The following is an 11,078-nucleotide window of genomic DNA, read 5'->3' as shown; positions in this document are numbered from 1 at the left end:
AACAGATAAGCTTATCAGGGGGCAGTGCAAAGCATTTGTTGTACACACACTGTCAAGAAATGAGGCCCACAGTTAATGGCTAGCCCCCTGTCCAATTGTTTTTATAGAGCAAAAATATATTCTGTTACTTTATTACTAGAACCAAAAGATATTTGTTGCATGTAAGTACAGTTGTAAGTAAAGTATCAACCATATGTATCAAATGTACTTTGTTTGGGTTTTGCAAATAAAGCAGTTTACAAGTAAGTAACACTTTTTAATTTCAAAAGTTGACACACTGTAATTTTTCATAGGTCAATAGAGTCCTGAGGAGAAAAGTGTTAGGACAGGTAGCAGGTAAGTGCACGACTAACAATTCCAGTCTTCAGGGGTCAGGATGTGCACAGCTCAAAGTTCAAGTTGGCCCCAAAAGTGCACCACCAGCAACATGGGACCTGCTGGGTACAGAGGTCAAAGTTAGCATCAGGTTTGCAATGGAATCCTATGAGGACTGGGGGGACCTAGTAGAAAAGAGATTGCAAGTGAGTACCTGCAGTTTAAGGACACAGGCCTAGGGGGTGTAGATCAACACGGGGGCCACAGGTCAGCACCAAACACATACTCTCAGCGGCACAGGGGTGGCCAAATGCAGGGTGCAAACATAGCTTTGGGTGCCCAATTCTTTGCATTGAGGGAACCCCGGGGGGTCACAAAGATGCTGCAGGCTGGGCCCAGGAGATCGATTCTGGAAACCCAAAGGCTGGACAGGAAGAAGAGATGCCCGCTGGATGCAGCTGGACTGTCGGTCAGATTCTCCCAAAGCCAGGGGGCTGCAGATGCAGGGTGGCCTTTCTGCTTTAGGAATCTTTGTCAGATCTGGTCGCGGTCAGGGTGGCCCTCTTGATTCAGGCTGCAGGCATTGACGTGGTGGCCAGGAGGGCTCAATCCAGAATGGACTCGAGGTCAGAATCGCCTGGGGAAGTTCTCTGGACTGGTGGACCACCTGCACTCGGGTCGTGGGTGTCAGGTGCAGAGTGGACAGGGCGGTTCTAGAGTCCTTTTTGAGATTTCTTCTGTACAGGGCCGCTGTCCTCAGGAGTTCTTGGTCCTCTGCCGGGCAGGTAGTCCTCTGGGGGTTTGTAGAGGTCGCTGGTCCTGCAGGATACATCAACTTCTTGGAGCAAGGGTCTTTGAAGCTCAAGACAGACCGGTAGCGCTAGAGCCAAGTCAGTTGTCGTCTGGAGTCTTCACTGCTGGGGTCAGCTTAGAAGTTCTTCTTTCTTCTTTTCTTCTTGAGGTTGCCAGGAATCTGGTGAGTGAGTTTCATGGGAGCCTCTAAATACTAAATTTAGGGGCATTACAGGGGTCAGAGGGCAGTAGCCAATGGCTACAGACCCTGGGGGTGGCTATACCCTTCCTGTGCCCACTCCCTTTGTGGAGGTGGCACATTCTTAACCCTATTGGTCCCTACACTCCAAAACAAGATGGAGGATTCTGCAAGGGGGGGGTCACTTCAGGTCTGGACACCTTAGGAGTGGTCCTAGTTGCAGTGGTCATTCCTTCCTGTTTTATCTCATTTTCCCACCGGACCTGCCACCAAAAGTGGGGCTAGGTCCAGGGGCCAGGCATCTCTACTAGATGAAATGACCTGGGGCACTGTAGCAGGAGACCTGAGCCTTTGAGGCTCACAACCAAGTGTTACAGTTCCTGCATGGGTGGGGGGGGGGGTGAAGCACCTCCACCGAGAGCAGGGTTTGTTTCTGACCACAGAGAGTACAAAGGCTCTCACCCCATGGGGTCAAAAACTTGTCTGTTAGTGACAGACTGGCACAGACTGTTCAGCCCTGCATTAAAGAGCTTGCTAAAATACAGAAGGCATCTCTAAGATGCCCTCTGTAAGCATTTTACAATAAATCCAACACTGGCATAAGTGTAGGTTTATTGTGCTGAGAAGTTTGATACCAAACTTCACAGTCTTCAGTGAAGCCATCATAGAGCTGTGGAGTTTGTAATGACAAACTCCCATCCCATGTACTCAGTATGGCCACATTGCACTTACAATGTCTAAGAATTAACTTAGACACTGTAGGGGCACATTGCTCATACAGCTATGCCCTCACCTATGGTATAGTACACCCTGCTTTAGGGCTATAAGGCATGCTAGAGGGGTGACGTACCTATGCCAAAGGCAGTGGCTTGTGGGCATAGCACACTGAGAGGGATGCAATCTTGGCTTTACCTTTTTCTCCTCAACAGCACACACAAACTACAATGGCAGTGTGCATGTGTTTGGTGAGGGTCCCTTAGGGTGGCACAATACATGCTGCAGCCCTTAAGGACCCTCCCTGGCGACAGGGCCCTTGGTACCACTGGTACCTTTCACAAGGGACTTAGCTGTGTGTCAGGGGTGTGCCAATTGTGGAAGCAAAGGTACAGTTAAGGGAAAGAACACAGGTGGTGGGGCCTGGTTAGCAGGATCCCAGCTCACACTCAGTCAAGCTAGCATCAGGTAACAGGGAAAAAGTGGGGGCACTGCAAACAAGGGACCAGTTTCCTGCAAGACCTTTCTCAGGGAGTGCCTCTTTCCTCCATAGAGACCCTCATTTCCTTGGTAGGTCAGTGCCTGTCCGCCTTCTCCTGATTGAAAGCATGAGAAAAAAGACTTTAAAGCAGTTGTTTACTTTGGTTACCTAGGTTTATAGGTTCTTTGTGCAACACAGCAGACACCTTTGTAGGGCCACTGGAGTTATACGAATTATGACTGTTTTTACCGCAAATGGATTTGCCATATTTCCCACACAAACAAGGTCTGTTACATTTTTTGCATAGTTTAACAAAAAAAATTTGCTAGCTGAAACAGATCAAAAGTTACTAAAAATAAAACAGCAAAACCTGTTGCCGTTCAGTGGAAGGACCCTGGCAAACGACGACTGGTCTTTGTAGTCTGCATATATAATGGTTTCATTAATTATGAATAATACATTTTAACGGGAACTAAAACTAGACACCATTCAGTATATCGGTGTTGAAGTGGTACCATCGATGTGAAAATAGTGCTAAGATAAGGTTAAAATGCCAAAAATAATGAAGCAATACTGTCACAGAATGGGCCACATTACGTGCATAATTTCCCTTTTCCTGCCACATGATTTAGTGAACTCTGCCGCATAATTTATATTCTGCTGCAAAATTCCAGTGACCCTGCTTTTTTGTATTGTGCTTTCACTAGTACTATTTTAGATGAATACCTCCATCCTTCAGCTAACAGGTTGCATTCCTCTAGACTTGTGAATAAGTTGTGTTTGATAGAAAAGTGGGGGCCTGTGATCTGCTGCTGCTTTAAACACATCCCTGCAACAGACACCCAACCCACTGAGCTATCATTCCGGTTCACACCAAAAGTCCCACATGTGCCAAATGAAATCGAGAAATAGGTGCGGATGAGTGGTCCAGGGTTGATCTGATGGGTCGCGATGATGATGAAAGATCGTGCATCCCCTGCAAGGGGCGGGGCCTATTGATGGCCGTGCCTCCTCTGAAGAGAAATGAGACCTGCGTCTCAGTACGAGCGTGCCTCAGCGAGCAGGAGGATATTCGTCGACCCCTCCGGCTGAAGGTGGGCAGGTCCAAGTGGCTAAAACATACAGACGGCGCGCGGTGCACCTCCCGCTCACTTTCAGCTGCAACAGCAGAGTCTGTCTGCGAGGAGAAGGACGGAGCGCGACCGAGAAAGAAGGGGAGAGGGAAGGAAAGCGGGACCAAGTGGGGTGAGAAATAAAAATGCAAAACAGAGTCGAGAGGAAGAATTGAAGAAAGGGAGAACGAGCAATACATCTGCGAGGAAAATAGAAAGGAATACTTAAAGTTAGGAATAAGAAACACGAGTTTAAAGAGAAAGACACGGGAAGAAAGGAGAGAAGGACATATAGATGAAAGGAGAAAGACAAATTGAGTGAAGGAAGGAGGGAACTCGCGAAGAAGGAAGTTAAAAGAAAGAGAAAAAGGAACGGAAATGGAAGAAGAAAGGTAAGCAGAGGAAAAAGGAAAGAAATAAAGCACAAAATAAGATAGAAAGATCGGAAAAAAGAAACAAGTAAAGATTCAATAAAAGGCGGACCGTGATAAGAAACACGCGAAGGAATAAAAAAGACAAGCCCAAAATACAGGAAAAAAACGTCAAATAAAAAAAGAAGAAAGAAGAAAACTATTAATGAAGATCAGGATTCAGTGTGTGGATTCAAAAGGAGTTCTTTAAACCGGACACCTGCGCTGTGTGGCTCACTGTACGACCAGCAGGTCTCCTTACCCGCGTGGCGAGACACCTCACAGCCGGAACTAGTCCAGAGACTCCGAATGGGATGAAGACGCAAGTAGCAGAGCCCCGCAGGGAGCGCTCTGAGGTGCCGGCGGGCTCCGTGCAGTAGTAGGCGCTATCCCACCATGGGCTTCTCCATCCGCAGGGAGAGCCTGCTCTTCCTGCTCTGTGCCAGCATCGTGCCAGGTAAGTGGCGAGGGAGCCAGCGTGCCCTCACGGTTTTGACAGGGGAGTGAGTAGTGTCTCGGGGTGTTCTGTTTGGGACAGCAGAAGAGGGGTGTCAGGCTGTCCTCGGAGTATAACTGCGTCTCCTTATTGGAAATTATCTAGAGGCTGGGAGGAAACGGGGTTGTGATGGGGAAGCGTGTGGAGCGGGCACTACATGTGTGTAGGACCCAGCACCTAAGTATGTTCTGCTAGATTGTTTAATGCATTTCTGTTATATGTGATTATAGCGCACAGACACCTTAAAAGAAAAGCTGGCGGGAGGCTGCCCAGTGCTTAATTTGTAAATAAAAACATGCTGATGCCTGAAAGCCCTCCTCTGAAACACAGGGCTGCTACATTTAAATGTGCCAGAACGGAATACTGAGACAGCGTAATTCTGAAGCCATCTCGGCCCTCTTCAGTCTATTGAAAGCCACTCCCTACCCTTTCAGCTCACTCTTGCAGCTTTCTCCCTTTGTAACGCTTTTTCGTTTTTCTCTTCCTCCGTCTTTCCCATATGTGTCTTTTGCTCGCAGCAAATGTTTGAGGCAGAAGAATAAGCGCCGGCCCTCAAAAATAAGTGTCAGTGCTCAGCACCGGAAACAATAAGCACAAATTAAGCACTGAGGCTGCCCCGCCCCCAGGCCCCCAGGATTAATAACACGCCTCTTATGGTTTCTGTGTTGGTACCGGGGGGCATATTTATACTCTGTTTGCGCCGAATTTGTGTCGTTTTTTTCGACGCAAATTCGACGCAAAACTAACTCCATATTTATACTTTGGCGTTAGACGCGTCTAGCGCCAAAGTTCATTGAGTTAGCGTCATTTTTTTGCGTGAACACCTTCCTTGCGTTAATGAGATGCAAGGTAGGCGTTCCCGTCTTAAAAAATGACTCCCAGGCATGTGCGTGGTATTTATACTCCCGGGCAAAAATGACGCCCGGGAGTGGGCGGGGCAAAAAACCCCGCATTTGCGCCTCTTTTTAACGCCTGGGTCAGGGCAGGCGTTAAGGGACCTGTGGGCTCAGAATGAGCCCAGAGGTGCCCTCCCCTGCCCCCAGGGACACCCCCTGCCACCCTTGCTCACCCCAGGAGGACACCCAAGGATGGAGTGACCCATCCCAGGGAAGAAAAGGTAAGTTGTGGTAAGTATTTTTTTTAATTTTTTTTTGTGGCATAGGGGGGCCTGATTTGTGGCCCCCTACATGCCACTATGCCCAATGACCATGCCCAGGGGACATAAGTCCCCTGGGCATGGCCATTGGGCAAGGGGGCATGACTCCTGTCTTTGCTAAAACAGGAGTCATGTTAATGGCGTCTGGGCGGCAAAAAAAAATGGCGCAAATCGGGTTAAGACGATTTTTTTGCCTCAGCCTGACTTGCCCCATTTTTGGACGCCCAAACACCATTTTTACCTACGCCGGCGCTGCCTGGTGTACGTGTTTTTTTTTCACGCACACCAGGCAGCGCCGGTCGGCTAACGCCATTCAATAAATACGGCGCCCGCATGGCGCTTCAGAATGGCGTTAGCCGGCGCTAATTTTTTTGGCGCAAAACTGCGTTGGCGCAGTTTTGCGTCAAAAAGTATAAATATGGCCCAAATGTGCTAAAACCCCTTCCCCCACTTCCCAGCCCCAACACCCGACATGGCCTCAAAACTTCAAAACTTTTCAATTGTCCAACATCTCCTAGCTTTTATTAATTCTTGCATTTCATAGCGCCTTCTGTCATTGTGTTGCGACTTTGCACCTGGCACATCCGAAACGATCAGTCCTATTGTTGCTCAGCTCATATTTACATCAATTGAAAGAACGAGTCGTACGAATCGGCAAATCTCCATATCGCCCCTAACTTTGCTGCAGGTACAGGAGCCCAGCGAGCTATATCACTTTGAGCTGAAACCTATTGCTGCTGCATGATGGAGCTGGGAATTGGGATCTTCCCTTTATTTTATGGAAGACTATATTTAAGTCCCAGGCTCTGCTCGTAAGCTGGGGGTGTTACTCTCTAACACTAACACATCCCCCACCCACGCCAGAACACCGCCACCCCCCTTCCAAGCCTCGCACACGCCAGATGAAGCCCAGATTGCTTTCACCAGGCGCCCCTAGAAGGCGAGGACGCTTTGGAGGTTGGTGTGAAAGGAAGAAATCTCTGATCTGGGGGCCGCTGATAGCATATCTCCTGTCGGGGCATCACATGGACAGATCAGATGAATGCAGGCCTCGGGGGCTTGGCATCGTTTAAGCTGCCGCCATGGAGTCACTTCAAGGCGCTCTATTGAACTGTCATCAAATAAACCAGCTAAAAGGTTCTAGCCTCATCCTTTCCACTTTAAACCCCACTCTGGTGCTGCGTCCGGCTGCGTTCACGTTTCCTATATAAATAAATTATCATCACATTGGTTCCTGCCCCCACCGCTACCTTCATCTTGCCTCCCACGATTTCTTTAAACCATTTCGCAATGTCCCTTTATAATTGCTCCACAGCAGGAGCAGCCTGGCAGGTGCACGTCTAATTCCCGTTGCCTACTTATTAAAGATGCCGCCCGTGTGCCCCGAGACGCCTGCATTGCGTGGTGATTGTCACGCAGCCCCTCCCACTGTCCACGTGCCGTGGGGCACTCATATCTTTTTATGGGTTCACTACCCAACGCTGCCTATCCGTGACCTGTGAACCCCGCACACTGACAATGGTCCTGAAACACTGCCTGTCCAGTGACGCTTGTCGACTCACACTGACTGCCCTGACCACTCACATTATCTATGGGACTCACTCACACTGTCTCCCGAGGCCCTAACCCCACACTGTCTACAGGACACACACACTGCCTACCCTGAGTCCCTACACACCCCTACACATTATCAATGGGAATCTCACAGTGGCTGCCCTGTGGCCCTAACCCCCTCACTATCTATGGGACAAGCACATTGTCTGTCCACTCTCCCAGATCACTCAGACTGACTGGGGGCCCAGAGACCCTCACACTGTCCACGGTCCCAGATCACTCACACAGTCTGTGGGTCCAGAGGAACCAGAGAGAGAGAGGGGGCCCCTCACAACAAGGGGACGGGGCACCGTACACACAGCAAAATATGTCAATTTTTTCCTTGATAAAAATCTTACATGTCCTAGACAATATCACAACAAAACTTCCCCTTCATACATATAAATCCCTACCTTAAATCTCTCACATTCAGAAATGACCAGTGACAATAAAGGAATATAAAAATAATTTTTTTGTTTAATACATTAATAAACCATATAAAATATAGGTGGATCTTACCACATAATCACACACAAACTGTTTGGTAAAATTCAAAAAGCCACAATGGTACCCTTCAATAACCCACCACAATATATAAAAAATATTCAACAAAAAGGAGGCACAACAGTAGACACCCTCCCTTGTCTATCAACCAATCACTGCCCCCCATATCTCATCAACATGCCAAAAGACTGATAGTTCAATTGTCAAGTCTAATACTGGCAAGTCCCAGCGGGCCCAGTCTTTCAAATGTGTTGACGTGTTTCGGTGGCCTTTCCAGTTTTTTCACCACCCTCCTCAGGACAATCAGATAGTCTCCCAGTAATAATAAAAACATCTGTATGAAAACAAATGTAATGACATTCCATATTAAAATCATGATGGTCAATACCTCCTCAACTACACAATTATTTAAGCAACTAACTACATACTAACTAAATATATCCCCCATTTCCATTAATAATCAAATGTTTACTTATAGCAGTGTTGCTGGTCACATTATGATAACCATCTTCATAAATCACATTGCATTTCATTTATTAAAATATCACTGGTCAGGTTCACATAACCACTCAATTCCCTTCAACAATCCCCCATTCATACCCTTAATCTTAATCTTTCCTTTTCCACTCCCCATAATCGTATTTAGTTGGGGAGGGGGGGGGTTATATTTATATATATATCCCACCTAAATAAGATTCTGGGGAGTTGAAAAGGACAGATTTACAGAATTGAAATTCCACCCAGACCTAGAGCGGAGCCCCTCATGGTGTCCTTGGGCCCTCAACTACTCATATTTCCAGCCATTGGAACTAACAACCTTCACTCTATCCATGCTCCATAGACTCTTCACATGTTCAACCATCGCCAATCACTCACACTGCATATGGTGCAGAACCCCTTGCACCATCTGTGCATGGGCACTCATCCACTCACACTGTGTATGGTGCAGAACTCCTCACACTGTTGGTGGGGTCTCATGTTCACAGTGTCTGCCCCAAACACGCCACTGTCACACTATCTATTCCCTGAACCATTCACACTCTCCATGGGTCTTGAGTCAGTCGCACTACCCGTGTGTACTGGAACCCTCACTTTGTCTGTTTAAGGGGTCTAAACCATTTCACTGTTAAGGGGTCTAAGTCCTCACCCTGTCTATCCATTTTCCATGAACCACCCCCACTGTCCATGCTCCTGAGATACTCACACTGTGTGTTCATTGAACCTAAAATGTTAAAAAGCCTTTAGTTTGTGCCTGAACTCTCCACTATTTGTGCAACTCCCCCTTTACTGTTCATGAGCCCTCATCCGTTCACAGTGTCTGCTCAAATTACCCTAAACCCCTCAAACTCTGCGGTCTTGAGGCACTCACACTGTCTTGGCATTGGTCCTTAAGCCCTTAGACCACCTGTCTCTAGTCCCGGATCTCTCAGCCTATATGGGTCCAGACCCCTCAAACTGTCTGTTCATAGGACCTCATCCATTCACACAGTCTGCTCCTGGTACCCTAAACTGGTCGCACTGCCCGCATTCCATGAACTCTTCTCTCAGTGCCCATGGGTCTCTTACACTGTCCACTGTCCTGAACCCCTCTCAGTATCTGTTTAAGGGTTATGCACCCTCACACTGCCTATTTATGCTCCGTGAAACCCTCACACTGCCCATGATGCTGAGACACTCACCCTGTCTTTCCAATTTCTCTAAAGCTGTTAAGTTGTCTGTGTAAAGACGCAGACCCCTCACACTAATAGTTTATGGGCCCTTGTGTGCTTACGCTATCTGCCCAGGTACCTTAACATCACCACATCGTCACACTGCCCATGTTGCATGAACCCTTTACCTGTCTATGGGTAAACTGCTCACGTTCTCTGTCCATCGTCACTGACAGTGTCTAGAGTGAGTGTCTCCAACCAGTCGATCATGGGCTACCAGTAGCTCCCTGACACCTTCAGAGTAGTTCACTTTGAGTTCATTTTTAAATAAGTAAAGCACAGAGTCACACTTTTCTTATAAGGTTAAGGAAGGTTGTGTTTATTATATATTATTATCAGGCTGCAGACAGCAGGGACTGAAAATGAGCAGTGCTCAGTCAAATTATTTGGGCCAGGGTGGGACAGAGGTGAATAACTGAAGCACTGAAGTATTTAGGTCTTAAATAAAAGTCCTTTTCTGCTCAGTATTGGGGTGTGAGAACACAATTGTGTTTCTGAATGCTTTTCAATGTGAAACAATAAAAATGGAAAGTTACCTTAATAATGAACTCGTCATTTAAATGTTCTCCCATTTCTTAGTGCCATATTTACAAGCAGCAGGCCTTTTGCTCTCAGTGGCCAATAGACACTGTGGCATATTTATTACTGAAAAATAGTCATTATTTAAATGGGAGAAATCTAAAGTGAGGAAATCGTTTGTTATGAAACCTTCAGTCTTAATGTATTTGTACAATTTTAATTAAGTCAGTTACAACTTAATGTTGTAGGAAGCATGGTACTTCACTTAAAATTCCTTCCGCTTAAACAAATGTATTTTTCTTTTATAAATATGGGACTACTCTACAGGCCACTGGGAGAAGATACCTGGTGTTTGTAAACATGGCACTTGGAAATGGGAGAAAATTTAAATAATGGGTTTTATAGAATCCATGCAAACAAAGTTAACTCTTCATTTTTGTCTCGACACAGTGCCATATTTCTAAGGGAAAAATACACCCGTTATTTTAAGTGGGAGAAATTTAAAGGGTAGAAAAATGTTTCATATCCTGAGCATTTTTTGCAGAACATTTCTCTGCACTTTAAATCTCTCCCATTTAAAAAAATGGTTGTATGTTTGTGTTATGCAAGTAACGGTGCCACATATGGTGAGAGGTATGTCCTGCGCCACAAGTACATATGACACAGTCTTTCAATCATCTACGCACATATATTCGATTAATACTCACACATGTTCATACATCCCCAAGGACCATGCTCTCACCGACACACATGGCAGCCCTGTCATTGTGCCCTGATCAAAGTATTTTGTTCAAATCATAGTATCTGGCTCTATGGACATTAGGTTTAAAGTTAATTAAGCTGGGTGTGGGGGAGTCTGGTAATGCAGAAGTTGCTGAGCCTTCAGTAGTTCATGATGATTTTCACTGATCAGAAGTAGCTGTCACTACAGAAAAGGCTGGAGACCCTAGGTCTAGAGCAGAGGTCTTCAAACTGGGGGGCGGCCTCAAGTGATCCCAGGGGGGGCCCCAGACTCTGGCCAAAAGAAATATTATACAGATAACTGGCCTTTGTTTTAAGCAGAAGCATGTTATTGCAG

At 46.6% G+C, this 11,078-nt stretch overlaps 1 protein-coding gene across 1 annotated transcript in view; it reads left to right on the top strand.

Moving 5' to 3' along the window:
- Nucleotides 1–3,651: 3,651 nt before the first annotated feature.
- The window catches only part of CHRNA4 (cholinergic receptor nicotinic alpha 4 subunit), a 195,418-nt gene continuing 187,991 nt past the window's right edge, over nt 3,652–11,078 (top strand). Inside the window, exon 1 of the mRNA XM_069243201.1 lies at nt 3,652–4,480. Within this exon, the coding sequence (XP_069099302.1) occupies nt 4,420–4,480 (61 nt within the window). The 5' untranslated portion in view covers nt 3,652–4,419. The remainder of the gene's footprint in view (nt 4,481–11,078) is intronic.

This window comes from Pleurodeles waltl, chromosome 7 (genome assembly GCF_031143425.1).
Source record: "Pleurodeles waltl isolate 20211129_DDA chromosome 7, aPleWal1.hap1.20221129, whole genome shotgun sequence".
Taxonomy (NCBI): domain Eukaryota; kingdom Metazoa; phylum Chordata; class Amphibia; order Caudata; family Salamandridae; genus Pleurodeles; species Pleurodeles waltl.
The sequence above is the reverse complement of the archived record's forward strand: the minus strand, read 5'-3'. Positions and strand labels throughout refer to the sequence as shown.